Source organism: Cynoglossus semilaevis, chromosome 5 (genome assembly GCF_000523025.1).
Source record: "Cynoglossus semilaevis isolate Cse_v1.0 chromosome 5, Cse_v1.0, whole genome shotgun sequence".
NCBI lineage: Eukaryota > Metazoa > Chordata > Actinopteri > Pleuronectiformes > Cynoglossidae > Cynoglossus > Cynoglossus semilaevis.
Window position 1 is genome coordinate 3,757,600 of NC_024311.1, and position 24,477 is coordinate 3,782,076.

The 24,477-nt window shown below is 41.1% G+C and overlaps 2 protein-coding genes and 1 long non-coding RNA gene across 3 annotated transcripts; 1 reads left to right on the forward strand and 2 right to left on the reverse strand.

Moving 5' to 3' along the window:
- The first annotated feature begins 577 nt into the window (after window positions 1-577).
- cdh15 (cadherin 15, type 1, M-cadherin (myotubule)) lies at window positions 578-17,259 on the forward strand. The gene is made up of 15 exons (XM_008309932.3): window positions 578-918; window positions 2,907-3,228; window positions 9,424-9,588; window positions 10,875-11,030; window positions 11,551-11,695; window positions 12,926-13,107; window positions 13,198-13,326; window positions 13,406-13,588; window positions 13,689-13,933; window positions 14,019-14,155; window positions 14,801-15,016; window positions 15,106-15,345; window positions 16,038-16,186; window positions 16,278-16,469; window positions 16,943-17,259. The coding sequence occupies exons 2-15, from the start codon at window positions 3,178-3,180 to the stop codon at window positions 17,141-17,143; spliced, it is 2,391 nt and encodes a 796-aa protein (XP_008308154.2). The 5' UTR covers window positions 578-918; window positions 2,907-3,177; the 3' UTR covers window positions 17,144-17,259.
- Window positions 10,862-13,909, reverse strand: LOC112487022 (uncharacterized). Its single transcript, XR_003049723.1, has 3 exons — window positions 13,773-13,909; window positions 11,212-11,403; window positions 10,862-11,000 (listed from the first exon to the last, which is right to left on the reverse strand). It is a non-coding gene; the product is annotated as an uncharacterized LOC112487022 (long non-coding RNA).
- A 1,588-nt stretch (window positions 17,260-18,847) lies between the features above and the next one.
- Window positions 18,848-24,272, reverse strand: spg7 (SPG7 matrix AAA peptidase subunit, paraplegin). The gene is made up of 17 exons (XM_008309931.3): window positions 23,706-24,272; window positions 23,268-23,370; window positions 23,080-23,169; window positions 22,748-22,989; window positions 22,516-22,655; window positions 22,306-22,408; window positions 22,091-22,216; window positions 21,800-21,962; window positions 21,499-21,672; window positions 21,284-21,408; window positions 21,039-21,141; window positions 20,823-20,933; window positions 20,619-20,734; window positions 20,038-20,194; window positions 19,527-19,690; window positions 19,272-19,349; window positions 18,848-19,161 (listed from the first exon to the last, which is right to left on the reverse strand). Exons 1-17 carry the CDS (start codon window positions 23,922-23,924, stop codon window positions 18,952-18,954), a joined length of 2,424 nt encoding a protein of 807 aa, XP_008308153.1. The 5' UTR covers window positions 23,925-24,272; the 3' UTR covers window positions 18,848-18,951.
- Window positions 24,273-24,477: the final 205 nt, after the last annotated feature.

Sequence of the window (24,477 nt, forward strand, 5' to 3'; positions counted from 1 at the left end):
TGCAGTGACTGCATACGGTATCAGCACCAAAAGTAAGAATTTAACCAGTGGATAAAAAGGTTTGTTTTGTTTCTTTTCTTGTGTGTGTTTGCACATTGTACCAGGCAGGTCTGAATAAGAGACAAAAAGCTGACATTTTACTCACTGACAGATAAATGGTTGGAAGAACAGAAAAGATTTTGTGTGTGTGGAGAGAGAGAGAGGGAGAGAGGGAGGGAGAGAGAGCACAGACGTCCACCCTGGGACAGTGTGTCATCGATTGAGCTGCAGGAAGAGGCCTATTATCTCCAGCCATGGTTCAAGCGGGGGAGTCAAGTGTGTCATATGTGTTGGCTCTAATTGGCAACCCACCCTGGTGGAGGCTGAGTGGGGTGAAAGCAGAGCTGTAGAAACACACGCACACACACACACACTTGTGTGTGTGTCTCTTCAGTGTTGCCTCAGGTGATGTTACATTGTGTTGATTTTCTACCTCCCTACGAAAGAATAACAGCTTTGTAAATGTAGCAAATGACACAGTGAGTTCAAAGCAGAGCTTATTATTTCTGAGGGTGTGTGCTTTCACATGTGCTACAGTGGTTGTGTGGCTCGTTGCAATTCTGTTATTTTAATTAGCAGTCTAACACTTTTAGTGTCAGTTGCTCTGTGTTGTGTTGTGTTCTTCTAATGGCAGATATCTCCCCCCCCCTCCCCCTCCCCTCTTCAGGGTCAGTTTCTTATTTCTTAGCAACTAGCTCCGCTTTAGTGACTGTGATGTCTTTAATCTCCGCACTACAACGTTTACACGGTCTAACACCGCCATCTGCAGCCATAAACGGCAAGTGTGATGTTTGTTTTAAATTACTTCTTTCATAACTCTGTAGTCGTCCTGTCGTTGAATTCTGGAGTCTTCTCTATTCTGTTTAAAAAAAAGTCAAAGTAAGGACTAGATATTTTCTTAAGAGGCTGTAATGGATTTTTTTTGTTGTTGTTGTTAATAGGTTTTGTCAGTTTTAATTTATCGCAAAGTCAGCTTTTCTTTATATGTTTATATATGTATAACGTTTGAGCAAACATTTCCGGGAGATTTCCGTCGCTAAAATTCGCCTTTTGTTTTGGTCTCTAATACACGCCTGTGTATTAACTGTGTATTTGTTTGAATTATACGGTTTTTTTCTGTTTTATTTAACAGAATATGGTCAAAATTTAAAACGTGTTTCTGTTGTACATTGTTGTAGGTGAAGTTGTGGTTGGACCAGCAGGGGGTGCTGACTCATTGCTCATTTTTCCGCTTTGCCTTTACAAACATTCGACTGTGGTATTTAGACAAATATTTTATACTGTGGTATTTATACTGTGTTTATTTATATAAACATACCACATTCGACTGTGGTATTTATATCTCGTGGAATGGGTCGGTTAGTTAAAGAAGAAAAACGTTGTTGCCGTTGCGTGAAAGCCGTTGAAGGACGCTGATACTAAAGGCAAACGCGCTCTCTCTCTCTCTCTCCCTCTCCCCTTCTCCCTCCCTCTCTCTCCTTCCCTTCCTCCCTCTACTCTTTCTCTCCCTCCTTGTTTTGTGTGTTAAAATGTGGAAGAGAAACTTCCGGGCGACTCCTGCCAAGTGCCTTTGCCTAAAGTGACAGAGACAGGTGTTGTAAAATTATCCTATGTACAAGAACCTCTCTGTCTGTCTGTGACACACACACACACACACACACACACACCATGCCAAGCCGCCCAGTCATACTCACTTTTCTTCTTGACTGTGAAATCAACAGTATTACTGTCTGATTTTTTATTTTAAATGTTCATTGATCCCCTCTGTATTGGTTTTGAATGGGTTTTCCAACTCATCGAGAATCATGAAAGAGAGGCCAACGTGCTCTTGTTTTGTTTATTTTTCTAAGCTCCATATCGACCTCTGACCTCTGAGCAGTCTTGCTGAGAGAGCCTCCGTGAGTGTCTGGACTCCTGGTCATCATGCTAACGTCAAACACATCTTTCCTGTTAGTTTTCTCTCCCTGAAGATCGGTAAACCAGCCAAAAACCAACCAGTCCTCAACACATTTTACTGACTGAAGTGAACAAACATCGTCAACCTCACTCACACACACAGACCCTGCGGACTCTCGCTCTATCACTGTCGTTTCGAAACCATCGCCGTTCGGACGTGACTGACAGCATCGTAGATCTTCATCTTCTGCTTTGGCACAGAGTCCGAAATAGTAGGAGATCAAAGCGCTTTGAATAGCATGTGTTATACTGCACACTGAGATCTCACGTCTGACCTCATGGCGCACAACGCTGATCCAGACTAGATTGGGGGGGGGTAGTCCCTTAAGACCACTTCAGACCCCATAACACCCTGACAGATGTCCTGTTGTCAAGTGAAATCTGAAAAACAACTTTTTTTAACAACTTGGACAGACCTGAGGTGATGCTGTTGTTGACGTTTAGATTCAAAGATAATATTTAAAGGTTAGCATGTTAGCGTGTTATAGAGCTAAATGAGACACAGACTGGTTTACAGGTTGAATCCCTGAATACAGAACCCACTTTATGTATTGGAACAATAGTGTTTCAGTTTTATATTATAACCCAATGATTCCGTGTTCAGATTTATATCAACAATTGCTTTGTTCGACTTTGTTGTTTTGATATTTCGATTGTCTTTTTTCTGTGACTTGAAAAAAAAAATCCCAATGGGTTAGAGTTAACTAAGTTACTCAGTTAGCTTCCAACTGGTGCAGACACTCCTGTCTGCACCACAAACAGCTGCCCTGCCTCTCTCCTCATCTTTATCTCTCTCTCTCCCTCTCTCTCTCTCTCTGTTACTTTGGGTTTGTGAGTGACAGCACATGTGCTGGAGAGAACCAGGGACGAGTGGTGGTGAAATTTAAACCCTCTTTTACCCCCTGCACTAGGAGACAGACCCCAACTACGGACAGGGAGGAGCCGTGAGAGACGGAACACTCGCAGAGGGAAGTAACAGGGAGACGGAAAGAAGAAAGAGCCAGAGCAAGAAGCTGAGTGTGAGAGGGAAGAAGAGAGAGAGGTCCAAGGATCAGGGTTGGAGAGTTTGGCCTTTTTTGCCCTGTGGAGCAGCTGAGAAGTCCAGGTCTTAGTGGAGGAGCTTCAGATCTCAATCATCAGTGGTCTGTTCTTGCTGGGCTTCTGACTGCTACGGTTCTGAGGATGGCAGCAAAGTGGTTGCTGGGATGTGGACTGGTTACGCTGCTGTGTCAGGTAAGAAAAGTCTAAACAATAATACGACAAAGTACATGTTAACTCTGATGGTGTTAGGGTTAGCCATTGACTCAAAGTATGAAGAAATTGTTAAAAAAATAAAATAATTTTAGAACATTTTAATGACACATGTTCTGCATCAACACTGCCCCCTGTCTGTATTTTCTTTTTTCGTTCTGCAAATGAATAGGAAACTTGTGTTGATTCATTTACCAGTGGAAAGTAGACAACAGTAGGTGGCAGTAATGGAGGTTAAGAGGTATTAAATACTCTAAGAACCTAGAGGGTACAAAGTTAGCTTAAAGAAGGACAACTATTGTTTTGATATTGATTTTAAAATAATATTTATTTTCTCCAAAAACAAAACAATACAATGAGCTGTGGATTATGTTTATTTGTTAAATTGGTTTGACCAAGGATGTAAATGGTTGTTTGTTTCTATATATTGCCTTACGAAAGAGCCCCATTCTAACACATGTACACCGGTGATAATCAACAGGTGGTCTGCGGGCCAAATTTGGACCGCCAAACCATCCATTCCAGCCCACGACTGGATTCCAAAATTAACATCAAACAATTTATTTCATTTCATTTTAGTGTCCGGCCCACAAGGTCCAGAAAAGTTCTGGCCTCTTCGACAAATATAGTTGGTGACCCCTGCAGTTTACTGGGGGGAGGAAGTCTTATCTTCTGTATTTATACGACTTCTGGCCCAAACTTCCAGCATGCATCTTGATTACTGGGGCTAATATAAACTCTGGTAAAGGTCAGCACTCCTAATTTTGTTGCAGTGGATCTAGGTTTAGTCTGTCGTTGTTTCTGAGCTCTCTCACTCCCAGCTTCCTGTTTTTCCAGAGTGAGATTTCAGTGGAAGTTTGACCTTAAGCTACCCTCCTCCTGGAATACACAGTTTACATTTTCACCTGAGTCTTGTTCTCGGCAAATATCAACTCCTTTTCATCAGCACAGGCATCACACTGGCTCCACAATCAAAGTTGAGCGGGGCTGGTGTAAACATCTGACCCCAGCAGTAAACGGATGATGAAGTGCTGCGGGGAGGATGTGACTCCAGATGTGTGTGGAGGTCGGTGGGCATCATTAGTAGCCTCTGTCAGCGGATGCCATTATGGGATTTAAATGGATGTCAGTGTAAACTGACATAGCACTTTCAGTCTTCATCAGTCTTTGACCATGTTTGGAGGAGAAATGAGCCCCAGGCCTGAAGGGTAACTGAAAGAGATCCATGTGACCTCATGCTTTATTTTATCCCTTATAAATACTTGTGGATAGATTGGTAATGAAAAATTCAGATGTTCTTTTTTTTAAGGCAAGAAAGGTTTGTATTACTGTGGATCACTGCAGTTTTAGTTTTAAATCCTGTGCTGCTTCAATAAAAATAAGAAGAGTTTATTTTTGCTCAAATACTTAGAACTCCAGTAGTATTTAATACGCAAATAGTCATTTTTAATTTGAAATGCCCACACAGCCGTTGAAGTGCTCGAAAAGTACCACCATAATCACCTGTAGACCATCGCTGTCTATGGAGAAACAACTGTAACAACCTCACTACTATCTGTGTTTACACAATAAGAAACTGAGTTTTAACCAATGTTCAGCTACTGTCAGATTTAATGAAATTCCTGCAGGGGGCACTGCTAATATACAAATTATAGATCGGCTCTATGCTCAGTAGTAGTAGGGGTTGATTGGCTAAGTTGTGTTTGCTGTTAGCAAGCAAGCTAATCAGTCCTTCTAGTGCTCATTGGTGGAAGTGCATGGGTGTAGGGTTTGATTCTTAATGCTAATTCACCCATTTGTGGCGATTATGGCTTTTTAATGTAAAATGTTAAAATTGTTTCTAGAACGTTCTAGATTTAACGAACCTTTGCGTGATTTTCCAGACAGGAAGTTAACACATGCCGAAGATTTTTATTAGACCTGAGCAGGTGTAGATTTTTGCTGAATGATTCTTTTCCCTGAGTCATTCATGTTACATTCAGAGTGGGTCGGTCCCAGACTGGCTCATGGCCCAAGTCGATCCCCTGTATAAAGTCAGTTCATCATAAGTTAATAAATGTATGTTCTGAATCACATCAGTGAATAAACAAACATAAACGTTACCATGAGCTTCTGTCAGTCAAACTCCGAGACTGTGACCAGTCCGTACGTGTTGTTCCCCCACTGTTTATATTCTTCAGTGTTTGGTTGTCAACGTTGCGTTGTTGAGTGGGCAGCAGTGACCACAGCTGTTCCCAGATGCATACGTGATGCCATTTGTCTCGCTCTGTAATCGCCCCCACCAACCCTGCCCTCAGTTGTCATAGGAGTGGGCCACTCCTGGACCATGAAATCGGGTACAAATCAAGAGACCGTATCTGCATCCAGCTGGTGCTGAGGTCTCACTCATCGGAAATAATAACTCACAGGATTTAGGGCCTGAGTCACACGACCTGCTGGGCACGAATACCTGCAAGCTGTTCTCCACGACTAGGGTTACAGTGGTAATTGCCGATACATAGAGTTTTCAGTCCTTGTGACACGATGACAAGTTGGTAAACGTGGTCTGTCTCCCTGTTGGTTGTTGTCTTGGCCTCAGTCGATCGACTCTAGACAGTGTTTAGTCACCACAGAAGATCTAGCAAAGGTGTGGACAAACTTTTGGAATTGTTGGGCCACAATTGTCCTAAAATTGAACAGGTGGGCCGGGTCAGGAACGTTCGTGTGAACTAAGATAAATGACATGTAAAAGTAATGTACTGTATCAAGGCTAAAGTTGCTGTAAAGCTTTTTGTGAACTCTACACCACCTATTGGGGAAACATGGGTATTGCAGGGAAAAGGCAGAAGTATAATGATAATATAAATGAATCATATAATTTGGAAAAGTTTAAAAGCTGAATGGGCCGCATCCGGCCCCAGGGCCTTATTTTGCCCATGCCTGATCTAGTGAGTTTTAATTGAGCTAAATGTCTTTTTTACTTTTATTATTTATCCATTGTTTTTAAAATTACATCTACAAAATACGTTTTATGGACAAAGAAATCAATCTGCCATCAATCTAAAATTTCAACTTGTTTCCCTGTAAAAAAACAAAAACAAAAACGTACATTTATTAAACTATTTTGAACAGAGAGATGAAAAGAAGAACTTTTTGTAGATTTCTCATCAAGTACCAGAAAAAAAACACCATGTACATTTTAACTCCCTAAATACTGTTGGGTTAAATGTTCAGACTTGTGTGAGTTAAGCTAACTTTTCTATGTAATACCAAACTATCATCACTGAAGGCGTTTGCGTGCGTCCAAACTTCAGGCTACGTTTTAGGTTCAAACCTTGCTCAGCATTCCAGTCAGTGAGACATCTGCTCCGTGATGGACACACACTTGTAGTGGTTCCATAAATAGGACGTCCATCAAATACTAAACAGTCATGACTTAGCAGAGAGCGGCTCTGATTGCTGGACGCCTGTTCTTGAAGACCAGCGACAGAAGTGACCAAGGAGACACTTGTGTGACCTTTTGACCTGTGGGTGACAGAACTGCCAAGACGTGCGAGACATTGTATCCCTTCTGCTGGTTTGAGTGGTTGTCTTACCACCACCCTGCTAGCTTTAAACAACAATGGCTCATCTTTGTGTGATTTAAGATACACAGCTTTACAGTGAAGCCACAGCAAACACTCCAGAGTAACGAGCTGCCCATACGTTTGTGAGCACATAAGGGGAAAGGCCAGGCTGTAATAGTATCTGTGAAAAGCCTCTAAAAGAGTATCTGTGTGTGGTGTCATCACTCAGCCTGTCAGAAAAGGTACTTAATGCTCTAATTGGCAACGCGACACTTTCATGCGTGTTTCCGTGCCCAGGTCTGCTAAAACCATTAGGAGACACCAGCAGATACCTGATGAACAACACGGCATCATGTGTTTGTGTTTAAGGAGCTTTACGGGAAGAAACAGGAAGGTTCTTGCCTTCAGGTCCAACCAGGCCCTCGTTCATCGGTGGTGGGCTGTTGTTTCTCTCCAGAACTTCAAAGACTTTGCTCTGAAGGTTATTCTGTGGCTCTTTATTGCCCAAAGGCGTTAATGTGAGTGTGGATGTTTGATCGTCTCTGTATGCTAGCCTGTGATGGAGTGGTGACCTGTCCAACTTTTACCCTGCCCTTTGCCCAGTGTAAGGCAGGGGTGTCTCCAGCTGCCCGCTATAATCCCCATGTGAGAAGTCGTGTCGATAATGAGGAGAAGTGAACCCATGGAACATATGTTGACAGAGTGAGCCGTGGTTGATTGGCTGAGATTAAACAAACACGTTTTCATTTTCACTCAGTTCTTCTCGTCTAATATTAGTCCTTAGGCTTATACCACATGTTAGGGTCTGTTATTATATCAGTCAAACCTGTGTGACTCCAAAACATTCCAAGGTATCTGAAATCTGGAGGTGGTAAGGAGAGCTTGAAACCCAATTCAGGGTTCATCAACTATATTTGTTGGGGCGCCAGAATTTTACTGGACAGACACCTCAGGGGCTGGACTCTCAAATAAAATAAAATCAAAATCCGTTTTTTGTCTAACAGAATGTAATTAGAGTCATAAATGTGATTACTTAGAGTTATTTTGGTCTCAGTTGTTTTATTTTTTCAGTTGCTTTAACAGTAGATTCACAGGATATTTCCTCTTCAAATCCTCTGATTTGATCCTCACAAATTTGGAATGTAGTCGTGGGCCGGATCGGTTTGCTAGGTGGGCCAGATTCGCCGGTTGATGATCGCTGAACCTTTGGCACTGAAAAACAGTTCTAGAGACTATATGTGGAAAAGAAACATAGGTGACCAAAAAGTAGACGACATGTGATGGCGACACGGTACGTTGATGGAGTGTAAACATCACACTGGAGGTGGAGATGATGATGATGATGGCTACGAAATACTAAGTAGGTGGAGGTCAGTCTAAGATTAGCCTGCCCTCTGACACGGCCCGCGGATGCCCGCCATGTTTGTCATTTCTCCCTTCGCTGTCCTGCAGTGTGTCAGAGGATTGTAGTGCGGCCCACCCCACCAGTGACCAGTCATGAAAATAAGCTCATTCATATCCATTTATTCAGTTTTCACCAGTGTCCAATGTGCGCTGAGTGACTTGGATCCGGTTGCTGTAAATTGAAGTTGTTTCACATATGGTAAATAATGCAGGGACTGGTGAATTCCCACAGAGAGGAAATAACTCCCAAATGTGTGTAAACACAGCGTAGTGTTAGATCATGGGTCGGTGTGTTGTTGATGCACGTGGGCGTACCGTACAGGATATGTAAAACGCCCAAACATCAGTGTATCTGTGGAATTCCTGATCCGTAAGGTGACTCCAAACTCCCAGTCAGGTGCAGAGCTGAGCACAAGGGGGAATCTGTGAGTGTGAGGGGGAATGTGGGTGGGAAAGCTCGGGGTCTAAATCCATAGTCGACAGCTGCTGTGTATGACTGTTTCTCGTGTGTGTGTGTGTGTGTGTGTGTGCAGTCAGCCACCCAGTGATGAAGGCCTTGTGTGAGATTTTTGTTTCCTCATTCCTTAGTTACATTTGTACTTCAAAGGAAACTGTCAGAGTGCAGTATTAATGAGTGAAACCTGAAACTGCAGACCCTCATCCCAACTGCCCCGACCAATCAAATCATCTCTACATTGACTTCAGTGCAACACACATTTGGTCAGACCACTGGGGGTTTTACTGCAATGAGGAGCTCTTGTGTTTTTTTGGTTGTGTTTTTTTTACCAACAGCTGCAAAATATCCATAGCCTAGAACAGGCATGGGCAAACTAGGGCTCGGGGACCGGATGCGGCCGTTTGGCTTTTTAATCCGGCCTACAAAACTTGTCCAAATCATGTTATTAATTCCTATTATCATTATACTTTTCCCTGCAATCCCTGCATTTCTCCAATAGATGGCGTAGAAAAGGCTTAAAGCATTTTAGCCTTTATGACTTTTTTGTTTAAGTTCCTGACCCCACCTCCGTCAAATTTTAGGACCCAAAAAGTTCGCCCACGCCTGGTCCAGAATGTCAAAATCTAATAAGAAATAATAAGTTCCTGGGATTTCATAGGTTTTATCTCAATTTCAAACCCCTACCCTGGTGTACCCTCCTGATTGAATTCATGAAGCTGTTTCGGTTTCCTTCAGTGATGTGTTTTGATGCTACGATTGCTTTCTCCACAGGTTTGGAGCTTTGCCGAGTCACACAGTGAAAACAAGCTGCCTCTTCGGTCTCTCCATCCCTGGAGAAAGTTGAATAGTGGATTGGTCAGGATGAAGAGGGACTGGATCATCCCACCTATCAGAGTGCTAGAGAACAGCAAACAGGTTCCTGAAGATCTAGTCCAGGTAGGAGCACCAGTAAATTTCTTCTTTACTAAGTCAATGATTGGATCATGATGGTTCAAAGAAATGTCGTTTTTTTTGTATTTAATTCCACTGAAACAGATATCATATGTATATTAAATTGTATATTTTTCATTATATTTTATATATATTCAATATATTTATCATAATTAAAATATGTTTAAAATCAGAAGTTTGTCAGGACCAAAACTTACTTCACTCTATGTATTGATTATGGTATTTTTCATGACATAATGAATCAGTTCACTAACACTAAGAGAACTGGGTTGATTCACTGGTTAAATACCAGTTTTAACCAGATTTACCACCTGTTCCCTCCATATTGTTTTCACTTACAACACTACAAGGGAATGTTCACTGCTAATATATCATTCATGATTTAAAAACACAATCATACTGTAGGCATTTTAGGTTAGAGCAGATAGTACAGGCTGGTGCTCAGTAGGAAGTGCAGTCGCCTTACAGCAGAGGGGTTGAGGGTTCGATTTCAGTCTTAGTAAATTATGTTCCACCGTCGTGTCATACACCTGGGGTTGTTATATCCCATTTGAGTGGTCATCAGACCATTTGCCAAAATGGTCATGGGCCCACAAACCCCTTATATCTGCCTGATGACTAAATGTCAATAATAATTTGCCCTTTAAAAAAATGTCATGTGTCTGTGTGTGTATATAGGTATAAATACATATATTAAATTATAAAAAAAATGTATTTATATTCAACAAAAACTACTTTTTTGAAAGCCATTGCTGCACCATCAGGGTTTGAGACCCCTGTTCTTGAGACTTCAGAAACTATGAGACATAATAGAGACATGATAACTGGTCCTTTAGGACATCAATGTCTGACAATTACCAAACCAGAGTTCAGTCAAAAACATCTGTAACCACAGCCTTAGATTCTTCTAATTATCCAGGACGGAGGACCATATGCAGTTTGGACTGTGTGTGTGCAGTGGAGAGGTGGAGTCCTTGTTGCGTTAACATTATTAACAAGCATGAAGTCATAAATACACACTGGGGCACTTTTATGAAGTGGTGAATCTGCTCCACGGCCAAGATGTCCAAGACAGTGAGAGAAGAACACATAAAATACAGTCTCTCTGAAAATATTAGTTTGGAGTTTTATTTCTGCTCAGGTCTCTCTGGGTCAGAAGACTTTTTTTGTCTCCAGGTTCTTGTCAACACACTCACATCTGGAATTACGACACATGTTTTACGACTCTCCCCAGACTTCTCCGCAAAGTTGTAACAATCGTTTCTGTCCAGATCAAATCGGACAAAATCTTTACAGGTGAGGTGATCTACAAGTTGGAAGGGCCAGGTGTGGACCAGGAACCGAAGAACCTGTTTGAGATTGATGATAAGACGGGAGTGATCAGGAGCAAGCAGCCGCTGGACCGGGAGAAACACAAGAGTTTCACAGTAAGAACTCATCAATCTGTGTGACATCATGATCACTGAGCTACTTTACATGTCTTTGACAACGTAATCAGAGACAGGAAACAACACGGGCTCATAAGGCTCTAATGAGAACCGGGCCAAGAGTTTCTACATGCGCCCACGTTTTTCTGTTAAAGACATACATACATACATACATACATACATCTGTTTGAGACGCTAGAACCAACAGCCAGAGGTCAGTCTCCTGGGGCCTTTATAGGCGTCTGGGGAGACACTTCAGGATGTTTCACTCCAGATGACTCCTGATGTAATGTTGAAGCAAACATCCTGCACATGTCTTTCTGCTATTCCCAGCATATGTCAGGGACATGTAGTGCACATATAGAAGCAGTCCCTGCAGCAGAAGGTCAGATGTTTCCATGACCAAATGCAGGTTTCTTTTTTTGTATTATTATTACTACAGATGTTTCCATGACCAAATGCAGGTTACTTTTTTTTTTTTGTATTATTATTACTGAGACACTTTTGTCTGTTTCTGCAGCTGAAAGCCTTTGCACTCTCACCCAGTGGAGAGAGACTGGAGAATCCCACCACTATAGAAATCATGGTTCTGGATCAGAATGACAACAGACCTTCCTTCACCCAGAGCCAGTTTGATGCTTCTCTCCCTGAGTTTTCAATTCCAGGTAAATCATTATATTGTTATACAGTCAACTGTCAGCGATGACTCATAGGTAGACTGTACATTACCACCTGAACGCCTTAAAAGTAGCTGCTGTATTAATGGTTGTAGATTCAACGTGTGGACTTCCTGTCATCTGCAGTGTACTAATGTCATGGTAGAGACCAGAGGCATCGTCATGGTCTAAACCAGTCTTTCCCCAACTTTTCTGGGGACTCGTAGAGGGTCGCAGGATGACCCCAAAAAAAATCTCCCACCTGAGGGTTGCGACCCAGTCTTTGGGAAACAATGGTCTAAATGGTCTGATCAGCACCTGCTGTTGTATAGACACGACAAACACAGGAATAACAATCCGAGTTTTACTGGCATAAAACCATGCAAGATGGAAGATGGACTTAAAATATTAAAAGTTCAGACCTCAACAACATTCCTGTTACAGCCCACATCGCATCACATAACTCCACAGAACCTCTGGGGGGGGGTTAGTTCTGGAGGTCACATTCCATTACAGTAGCATTGATTTCCCCCCAGGCGGTTCCTCCTATTTGAGGGTCCTGGTATTCCGTCAGTAATGGTTGGGGTATGTGGGAGTCACTCTGACACGTGCTTACAGTATAACAGTCAATCAAGAACATTTAACAGGATTAGGACAGTGTTTCCCAAGCCTTTTTGATCCACAGCAAATATATATCATCAGGAAAAACCCACGGCACACCACCAAACACAAATCTCACAAAAAGTATATGTAATGAAATATAATAATCTTCTAATTTAAATTTACTAAAAATGTACTCCTGTCTAGTTAAAGACAATGCTATTATACTGGCAGGAATTGAAGAAAGACACTCACAAAGGTCTTCATCAACAGCTTTGATTATCTTTTTTGTTTTGTTTTCATAGCCATCTGCCGCCACCTAGCAGAAGAGTATTTAATTGTTGTGCCTTTTCTGCTTTGACGAGAAAAAAGGAGTAAATAAATAATAGCTTTCAGACCAATTAAGTGAAATTGAATTTTTTCCACGGCACACTTAATGATCTCCCACGGCACACTTGTGTGCCACAGCAGTGGTTGGGAACCACTGGATTAGGAAATAGCTAAAGTTAATACAAAATGCTAACCAACGTAACGGGTCTTTTATCATATAAAGTATCGTGTTTCGTGACTGTAATCATTTACCTCCTGACATGTCACTGATGTGACTGATGTGAAACTTCTCACTGTGATCGTCCACAGGCACATTAGTGATGACAGTTTCAGCCACAGACAAGGACGACCCAATGACGGATAACGCTATACTGAGCTTCTCTATCATTGGTCAGGAGACCATTCCTCCCAACGCCGTCACCAAGACCATGTTTGGTATCAACAGCCTGACGGGAGCCATCTACCTGAAAGAAGTGGGTCTGGACAGAGAGGTAAGAAGAGCGACCAAGTCAGAGTGACGACGTTGACTGTTGGAGATTATCGTCACGTGGTTGATTCTCAAACATCTCTTCTTGTTTCAGGTGGTGAAAGGTTTTAAATTAAAACTGCAGGTTGCTGACATGGGGGGCATGGGCCTCACAAGTGACGGCTTGGCTGTCATCAATGTGTCTGACATCAACAACCACGCACCGCAGTTCAACCCCGACACAGTGAGTTTATTAAACAGACTCATGTGAACCCAAACTGTCGTTTGAATTTTAACGTATTATAAATTGTGTGTGACTTCAGTACAGCGTGGCTGCTGTGGAGAACAGGAAGGACTACGAGATCTGCCGGGTGAACGTGACAGACAAAGACGAGCCCGGAACAGGAAACTGGGAAGTCAAATATTCAATTTCCAATGATCCCAATGGGAATTTTGCCATCGCCACACATCCTACAACCAATCAGGGAATACTATCAGTAGTGAAGGTAAAGTCGGCTTGCGCTTCATACACACGGACTTAACTCAATACTACCACCTAGTGGCCACATCTAACGATTACTTTTTTCTGTTTGTCCTTCAACGCAGCCGTTGGATTATGAATCTCAAAGTAATCACGTCCTGATTCTAAGCGTGGAAAATATAAACAAAATGAGCACCAAGACTCCTAACCTGCCAGTGAGCTCGGCTACAGTGGTGGTGACGGTGGTGAATGAGAACGAAGCTCCACATTTCACTGAAGACCCCATCCAGATAGTGGTCTCTGAGTCGGTTCTGCCAGGAACGCTGCTGAAGAGCGACATCGCCTCTGACCCTGATCATTCTGAACTGAGGTACGATGGTAACGCAACAGCGCTGGGATATTTTTATTTCTATTTCACATGTTTGTTTATCAAACATGCTGTGTTTGTGGTGCAGATACGAGATGATCCTTGATCCAGAGCGCTGGTTGGACATCAACAGTGTCACAGGTGACATTTCATCTAGGAGAAAGTTCAACATGAGATCTCCACACGTCCAAAACCAGGTGTACAGCGCTGTGGTAAAGGTCACAGGTCAGTTCAACTTCCTTCGTGTTTTTTTGTCGAATAAGAATTAAACGTCTTTTTATGTATAAAATAAATATTAATGGAAATGATAATAATGTCTTCATTAAACATTAAAATGACCCTAAAATATATTTTAAAATTACATTAAATATATTTCAATAAACTATGAATTAAATATTATCACATCATTTAATGTAACATTTTAAATATAAAATATAAATAGGATATAAATAACTTTAACTATTCACTGTGTTTTACTTCATACTGGTAATAAAGATATTAAAATAATACAATGTGTATATTTTATTTCTGTTTTATATTTTATTTAATTATTCCAATTAAATTCAGGGCCTACTGCAGCTAAGTGTACTGTAGTTATTTTTGTCAGCGTTACTTTTGGTCACGTGGTGATGATGTCATGATGACATCACTTATTGTTACTTGTGAATATTATTGCACGAGGCAGACATCACTTATTGTTACTTGTGAATATTTCGAACATTGCACGAGGCAGAAAAAAAAAGTGTTTCTGTTGCCAGTGTGCTTTGTTATTCTGTGGTCATTACAATAGGATTAGGATTATTTTATCAGTCGCTTGAACATTTGATGAAATAACTAATTGTTTTCCGGTATTACTGTGTGTGTCTGTAGATGCTGTCGGAGTGTCGACCACGGCCACAGTCTCCATCACATTGAAGGAAACCAATGACTTCCCTCCTCAGATCTTGCCTCTTACTGGGACTGTGTGTGAGGGCGCGGCGCTGACTGTGACTGCGGTCGATGAAGACTTCCCTCCACACTCCTCACCGTTCAAATTTGAAATTTATGATGATCAGTTAGCCAACTGGACCGTCACCCAGATTAACGGTACGTTAAACAGACAGTAGTTTGTTTTGGGTTTTTTTTTTCCACCTGGTCTTTCTCTCATTCACACACCTTCTCTCTTCCTGCTCTAGACACTCACGCTAAGCTTTGGCCCCTGGTGAAGCTGGAGGCCGGAGAGTACACGGTCCATGTGCTGGTTTCTGACTCGGGCAGTCCAGTCATGAGTTCTTTTGCTGCGGTCAACATCACTGTGTGTCTGTGTGACTTCTTCGGAGACTGTAAATCAGAGGCAGGGGCTGTGTACGGCTCCAGTGTTGGAATCAGTGTCATTTTTCTCACTCTCATCATGGCCAGTGTTGGTCTCTTACTGGGTAAGTGTCAATTTCTACTCGAAAACCAAGACAGTAAATGTTGTATAATCTACTTATTCTGTTGTTCGAACTTGTGGTCAACGCAGGTAATAAGTAATTTTATGAAATTCTAGTTTATTTGTTTACAAATGTGCCAGTTCACAAATCCACTTTAAGTAACTTGGTGTGCAGAGGTATCTGGAAAAAAGAATGGTATCTCGTTGTAAAATACTATATTAACAGCTGTAAGATTATTATATTCAGCTGTGGTTGTGTTTTATTTAAAATGTTATATGAATCAACAATTAGAAAAAAATAGAATTCACATTATATACAGTATATTTGTATATATGTGTATAAATACATATGTATATACACTGTATATAATATGAACCCTAGTTTTCTTCTAATTGTTGAAAGTCATTATTTATATGTATATATTCAGTATATATACAGTATACATATATACTTTCACTTTCATACATATATATATATATATATATACACACACTGTTGTTTTTACATGTTTATTTACACATTTACACAAAAACAAATTTATTTTGCGCACACCCTAGTGGCAACAAAGGTGCACGCACTAAACTTTGCACCCGTTCTAGTTCATCTAGCGTTAATCTTGGTTTCAGACCGAGCGGAAAATACTAGAATGAAAGGCAAGTACTAATTTGTTCTAAAAATGCGACACTTATCCTCAGTGCTCCTCCTGCTGGCCGTGGTTGTGACGAGCTGTAGGAGACGCCACCATAACAAGAAAGGAACAGGTCTTCTCATTGGAGAATCAGAAGACGACATAAGAGATAACGTCATCAACTACAACGAGCAGGGAGGTGGTGAGGAGGACGAGGTGAGGGAGACCGACTCTCTTCTTCATACACTCGTGTTAAATGTGTCCCGTTGTGTTTCCCATCACTACATCCCATCTGCTCACCTTGCAGAATGCTTTCAACATTGACATACTGTGGAATCCCCGTGACGTGCCTTCAACACCGGGCTCCTACCGCCCAGAGTCATATGTGCCTCGAGGCAAACAGCCTCTCAGGATGGATGCCCCACATAATCTGCCCTCCCCTATCTACCCAAGGAGGCCTCCGGCAGACCCCACTGACATTGAGGACTACATCAATGAAGTGAGCGGAGAACAAACAGTAGTTCCATATGTCAATAAAAGAGACTTCTGTCTCTCTGCCTCAGATCAGACAGGAGAGCAGCCTGTAACCAACAGTTTACTATGAAGGATCTCGTTGATCATCATTATATATTGTTAATTATTATTATTTAAATTAGTATTTTTTTAATTACTACACACCTTTTATGAACAGTATTAATATATACACATATAATTCATTCATCTTCTACGACTCACTTTTTTTTCCCAGCAGTCAATCATTCATTCACACCTATGGTCAGTTTACAGTCATCTAATTGATGAATTGCATTCGTTTTCTGGACGGCAGGCCGGACAGTCACTTGTGAAGCCACAATACTGCACTGTAATGTGTGTGGAATAAAGTCTGCCGCCACTCTGCTAAAATGTATTGATACTAATACACGGTCCCTACCAATAAACAGGTCAAAATAATGTACCACTTGTTTCCCCCAGAACCTTGAAGCAGCAGACAACGATCCGAACGTTCCTCCGTACGACACTGCTCTGATCTACGACTATGAAGGCGAGGGCTCTCTGACGGGCAGCCTGAGTTCCATCGCCTCCAGCAGCTCTGACGCAGACCAGGACTACGACTACCTCAATGACTGGGGACCACGCTTTCAGAAACTGGCCAACATGTACGACCCACGATAAGGTGGACGGTCCCCTGACAGAAGGAAGGTTCACAGCCAGTGAGAGACACTGATCCCACTGAGGGTCTGTGTCTGGACACATTAGGGAAGATTTTAAAACGGTGAAGCACAAGATGGGAAAAAAAAACAAAACAACGACACTTTAGCTTTAACACGCCCGAGCTTTTAGCGAGGATTGTCAGTGGACGCAAGTTTTCAAATGGTTTATTGAGCTCAGGGAGAGTTGCCAGGAATTTTTGATCAGGTTTTGAGTGTAGACCGTGAATAGAGGTTTATATTCCAGAAGTTTACAGAAGTCACCTGAGATGAGGCTCTTCCTGAATCTTCTCAGGTCTCAGTAATACTGAAACAAAATGTAGCCTCATTGCCTTGTAGCGCTCTATTTAAGTTCCTTCTGCCAGGATGATACACTTTTGGTCTCCTCCGTAGACCTGTATGGCTCTGTCCTACAGGAAATGTTACCAGGCCAGAGTGTGGGTTAAATTGTACGTTAACAAGTCTGGTTGATATTGGAAGTACAAGGCGTAGACGTCTGCAAAAAAAAAAAAAATTCAAAAAAAAAAAAAATCCAAAAAAAAAATCACGTTTAATTGTTTTTGTATTTCTTTTTTATATATATTAATGTGGTTATTTTATAGATATTTAGTTATTTTCCTTCTGTTGTGTTTACTGCGCCTCCATTCCATCATTTGTTTCATGTTGTGTGAACCCTCTCAGCACAACTATTACTTAAGAAACTGCATCCCATCATATTCTGTAGTCACATCGTCTGGAGGTAATTTTTTTTTTTTTTTCGGTTTATTATTTGTGGATTTTAGATCTGACTGAAGTCTGGAGAATAAATGCATATTGTCAGTAATTTTTGAATGAGAAATTCAAAAATATAAGCAAATTTATATTTTTTACCCCTAATATCAATAACAGATATTTTTGTTTTATAGAAAATTGTGTAAGAAATATGCTTTATGACCTCATATCATTTATTAATTTATCAGAAAGTAAGAAATAACTGAAGTTATTGTCTCATTTGACTTTCTGTTCTGATTAACTTTTTATTTGCTCACGACTAAGATACATGTTCTGATTAACTTTTTATTTGCTCACATTTTGACAAATACGACTAAAATACAAGTTAATTTTTTTTTTTTTTTTTTTTGTATGCCCAAAAGGCTGTCGTTTTACAGCGTGATGTTTCCTTCTGAAATTTGAAGTGTCTTACCAGTTTCTAACGCTGGTGGGCATTGTTTTACATATTTGAAGTTTCTTGGACTTTTTCTTAACCACTGTCCAATACCTTTTTTTCTTTTAGTACACATACAGTAAAGAGGGAAAGCCAAACATACAAAACCTCGTTCTTGTACTTCTCACAACTACAATCTGTGTGTCTGATAGTGAACGAAGGCTGACCTGTTGGGTGTGTTGATCACATTTGCTGACTCAGGATTTTTATTTGCAGACAGTACTGTTTCCGTTTTGTAAGCATACTGCACTATGCTAACACAGTAGTAACATCATAATCCAGGACATAAAAACATCACAAGTCGATGTATTTGTCCCTTCTGCTCATCAACTAGTTCCTGTGTGAAACTTGTTTCAGCACCGTATGTTGGAATGATGGACCAACTTTCTTAATGACCCCCTGTATTTAGAAGAGGATCCTGCAGAAAACTGTTTCTTAAGGTTCCCCAAAACAAAACCCCAAAGGTGAAAAAAATCACTTTTTTTATTTTAATTTCTTCTGCCTCTGATCAAACTTAAAAATACAGCCATGTGCAGAGGTTTGTCACTTTATAGTTTTACATTTTACAACTAAGTCAGCTGGGAATTCATCTCCTCCTCATCTCTGTGTTTCCAAGAAGGTGGTTGAGGTTCCTCATCTCCTGTGTCTTGTTTGTCTTTCTCTGCCTCCACCCAACTTTGGGGGAGGATCATCTTCTTGGGCCCGTGAGGTGGCGGACCCAGTAAGGCTTCGATGTCGTTGTAATTCACCACCTCCCGCTCCAGCAGAGCACTGGCCAACTGAAGATGGGAGACAACTGGGTCAAACTTAACGCCACCAGACACCAAACTAAAATAACGAAAAATGATTGGAATGTACAGAATTCAGGATGAAGGAATGACCAACTGACCAGTGTCAGTTTGTCTCTGTTGTCCAGCAGCAGCTTCTCTGTGTGTCTGTAAGCACGGGCTATCAACAGCTTCGCTTCCTGAAAGAACAACATCTTCCGTTAAATCTTCAACTCTTCAGCTTCGCTTCCTGAAAGAACAACATCTGCCGTTAAATCTTCAAACTCTTGACGGCAAAAAAAGCACTTTTTACTGTAAGTCAACGTTAGCAGTGAGCTAATTTAAGAACAGAAGACCCGTCCAGTTAAAGAACCCACGTGGTCCATTTGCTGCTGCAGGCCTTTGCTGAAGGGCCGACGTCCGATGGCACCTTGTTCTTCGGTCTCTGGGAAGGAGACTTGTCCCACACTATCACACATGCCGTACTGTTTCACCATAGAGTAGGCCACACGGGTAACTTTGCGCAGATCATCCTGAGCTCCTTGGAACACAGAGTACACAGTGTTTTTTTAACAATTACAGTATTTTTACAGCGCTGCGCACAGAGGTCACTTCAACGACTTCAACAACTTCAACGAATCTATCATCTAGGAAACAAGTGCCTGATTCCACAATGGTGAAACACATTCACGTTCCTTTTCTACATATTACCCATAAATAATTATTTGAACATAACTAAAGATCTCGCCCAGCTTGTTACCAAACACGGAGGCAGAGAATTCCTAATTCATTTCAGTCCATGCAGCAAAAAATGACAACTGGTTCCACAACTAAAATGATACATATTTTTTATAGGTGGGTTTGCCGACTACCATGACTTGTTTTTACCTGTTGTAACGTGGTTAAAGGTGATGGCTTCAGCAGCTCTTCCTCCCAGAGCCATGCACATCCGCTCAAACAGCTGATCCTGGGAGAACAGGTACTGATCACGAGGCAAAATCTGGACAAATCCAAGGGCTGCGTTAGTCCGTGGGGCAATGGAAACCTGAAAGAAGTAACACATATATATATATATAACCATGTCTTCCAGCCAGACCCTTTTTTGGCCTGTGAGTCCATTCTGATTTCACAAATTTCCTGCAACCCCAGAGGCATTTTATTAGCTGTCACTTGCACAGTCACTTGATTGACGACAGCCAATCAAGATGCTCCAGCTTGAATATTTTTATTTGAACTGAAGGGATATAGTTAATTATAATTGTGGTTGGTGATTTTTATTAGTATTTTTTTGTATCAATTACTAGACATTTCAAGTGACCTCATTTGAATTCTAGGCGACAACCCAAAGGTTGATCAACCCCGCCTTAGAAACTCACAATGTTATTATTGACATTCAAAATTACCAATATTAATAATAATGTGACTAAAGAAACAATTATCACTAGGATCCCAGGCCATCAGTGTGTTACCTTCATTACTGCCTCTGTGTGCTCCAGTAACCATCCCACCAGTGCATGTCCAGACTCATGGAAGGCAACAATTTTCTGCTCCTCTTTAGACAGAATTTTACTCTTTTTTACACTTCCTGAGGATTCAAAAACACACAAAATCACAGTTACTGTATGACTGCGGGACGTTGTTTGTCCTACTATAAAGTGTTGGCACCATTTTACCTGCTATCACTCTCTCCACGGCGTATTCAAAGTTAAAGGTATCAATCGACTTGTATCCCTCTCTGGCTGCGTGCAGAGCAGCTTCATTACAAATGTTTGCGATGTCTGCACCTGCAGTAAAAGGGTCGGATGGAAAGCAAGGTTTTCCAATTACTGTACATTTATAGTACGTGGGAGTAAAGAGCAACTGTTGAGGAATTAAGTAAGTACGCCTACCACTAAAGCCTGGGGTGAGCTCAGCGAGTCGTAGAGAATAAAAATTAGCTGGTTGTGTCAACTTCAAATTCTTAAGATGCTGCTCATAGATCTCCTTCCTCTCCTAAGGGTAAAAGAAAAGAAATAAACAATGCTATTAAATTATATTTTTACAGATTTGTGATACTATAAAGTACACGTTTAAGTACTATAAGGAGGTTGGTGGTTACAGCAGAATGAAGAGAATTATAATATAATGGCACCACCTGCAGTGTAGGAAGATCAATAAATATGTGCCTGTCCAGTCGGCCTGGTCTCATCAGAGCATTGTCCAAGACATCTGCTCTGTTGGTGGAGGCGAGGACAATAACATGGTCTGTGGTGCCCATCCCTATGAGACAGGTTCATCGTGAAAATAATGTCACTACACAGTCTGCTTCTAACAACAACCAACTGCTCTGAGGTTTCCACCTCTACTGACCGTCCATCTCCACCAGCAGTTGGTTGAGGGTCTGCTCCTCCTCAGAATTGGAGAAACCTGACATGTTGGTGGACCGCTTCTTTCCGACAGCATCGATCTCGTCAATGTAGACGATGCATGGCGCTCGCAAACGAGCCTCCTTGAAAAGACTCCTGACTCTAGCTGCACCCAGACCTGTGCACAAAAAAGTTATACGTGATTATTATACATTTCACTTTTTTACAAATTATACATTTTTTCTGCTAAAAATAACCCTTAAACAGCATGGTTAATTAATTAATTAACACAAGTAGTTACAAACCTCCGATGACCTCAACAAACTCGGAGCCAGCCATGGCCAGAAATTGAACTTGGGCCTCAGTAGCCACAGCTTTAGCCAGCAGTGTTTTCCCACAGCCTGGAGGCCCCAGCAGCAGTGCACCCCTGGGCACTTTAGCTCCCAGCTGAATGTATCGTTGTGGGCTCTGGCAACACATGCAGCAATGTGGTTCACAATAGACGGCAACAGGGAACTTTGAATTTGTATGTTTTTAGCAATGTGATACAACCGCCAATCATGCAAAAATCAACAGGCGTAAATGTGGTTTCTTACCTTAAGGTAGTCAACAAACTCCTTGACTTCTGTTTTAGCCTCATGCATGCCTGCTACATCTTTGAAACTCACACCTTTACCCGACTTTCCATCCACTATGGTGAACTTGGCCATCTTCAGTTGACTCTGTTAAGAATCATAATACCGGCTTAAGGAATAGTGCACCCAAAAAGAGATACGTATGTGTACCAATGCGATTATCAGAGTTCACTCACAAAAGCACTGAAACCACCATCTTTGCCACCCATGCCGGCCAGTCGAAGGATATACCAGAGAATAGCCACACCGATAGCAGCCATTCCCACAGCATAGAGTGCACTGCAAAGAGAACAGAAAACCGTGGATTACATCTAAAAATGTTCACTTTTCTAGAACCGATACCGTCACAGGTGCTTTCTTAATTCTACAAGAAGTCTGTTTCTTACTTTCCAAAGAATCCAGTGCGTTTGTATGACACAGGAATCCTGTCCTTTGCGTCAATATTCAACTCTTCTTCAGCAGCTCGCAGCTTCTCCTCAAATTTGTCAATGTTTGCAACTTGCATTCTGTACATTAGTGCCAGCCTCTGCAAAGCAGGTTATGTTGTATGAAATGTTTTTTTTTGCCAAACTTGTACTAGTTTCACTTTAAATTTACAATGATTTACAATAAACTTACAGGCCTTCCAAAGATGACAGCACCAGGATGAAGGTAGATTTCAACAATGTCACTTTCTGGAACAACTTGTACACGTGACACCTCTCCTTTGGCCAACATCTCATTAACAAAGTCACTCCATGAGATGTTACCACCACTAGTGTTGATGGAGTTTACCAGGCTTAGGATTAGAGCAATGATGAAGAGGGTTCGAAGACGCTCTCTGTACATCTGGGCTACCTGCTCACGCCGTTTTTTCTCATCTGGAAAAAAGAAGACAAAATGGCATGCAATACCAAATTACAGTTTAAAGAACAACAATTGACAGATGGTACAAGTGTTCTATAACTGACCTTCATCGTCCTCTTGACTTTTTCCTGTCTGTCCATCAGTTTTATTTTTCTCTTTTTTAGACTGTGATGTACTGAAAAAGTTAGTAGATCCTGAAAGGAGAGTTTTCAGGAGCAGGTTAGAGTAAAAAAAATAAAATAAACAAACAATAACGTGATGTTAAGTAGGGTTGTTAGATTAAATGATTTACCTAATAAATTCACCAAACCAACAGGATTCCTCAAGAGGTTGCGCCTGATTAACTCTTTGCCAATTCCCTCCATGCCATAACCCAAGGGCCTGTGTAGAAGACTCTAAAGTAAAAACAATAACAGTGTAAGTTATAATCAAGGTAATAATGAAGTATCACTTGGTAGTTGTTCCTCACTCAGACTCAGGGGCACTATAAAGACCCACTGAGGAAACTTACTTTTGTAAACCTCATCTACATTATAAAAACTGTTCTTTCCCCCTAACTGCAATTAATTTAATGAAATATACATACATTTGTCAGATGAACCTTAAAGGAAAAAGAATAAAGATTTCTACACAAGAGTTGATTTATAAAGGCTACATAAATCTGGCAATGAACATCACACTGCATCTATACCAAGCAGCTATTTCTGTAATACGAGTAGTTTTGTGTCACCTGCATGAGTTGTAGGGGCTGACTTTGATTTGTCCACTCTGATTTTGGAAGAAGTCTTTTCCTGACATTCGTGCATCGGGAAAGAAGATGTTTAACGCCATCTCCGAAAGCCAGCTTGTATGATAGGCCATGGCATTTTCTCTTTGACAGTGACAACAATATACCACAGCTGGACTGTTTACAAAGGCCAGTTCGTTGCTGCAACAGCCAAATTGACATTATACCGGCTGTCACCAATTGCAGTGTTTTAGTTTAGAAAATGCTATGCCATATTCAACAAAGGGCCTAATTAAAGCTAAATTGCAGATTTTAAGGATTTGTTTACCTTCACTGCTCGAGCTAGCCTGTCTGTTTTTTAACTACGTAAGTCAAGATGACGGCTAACAAATGCAAAATAATACTAGCAACACTTATTTACGGAAGAGAAAACAAAACGGTAAAATGCGCCATTTCCCTTTTCCTATTATTAATATGTCGACGGTGTTTTAACCTGTCCTTGGTTTTATAAATATCCTGCGTGTTAAGCGTATGCGTAAATAGTGCGCCTCACACACTCTCAAACATGTTTAGAATGAACTATGAACCGGACGTTGTTCGTCGTCACTGCGTGTTGTTTGTCACTACGTTTTCAATCCGTTTATTTTTACGTTTTTGCTCAATATCAAGTTGAAAATGACATCAAACATAAAAAACAAATCTAACAGATGACAATGTGCCATATTAAAGAGGTTATACCGTTTTTCATTACAAATTGTATGTAATAAAAATCTAA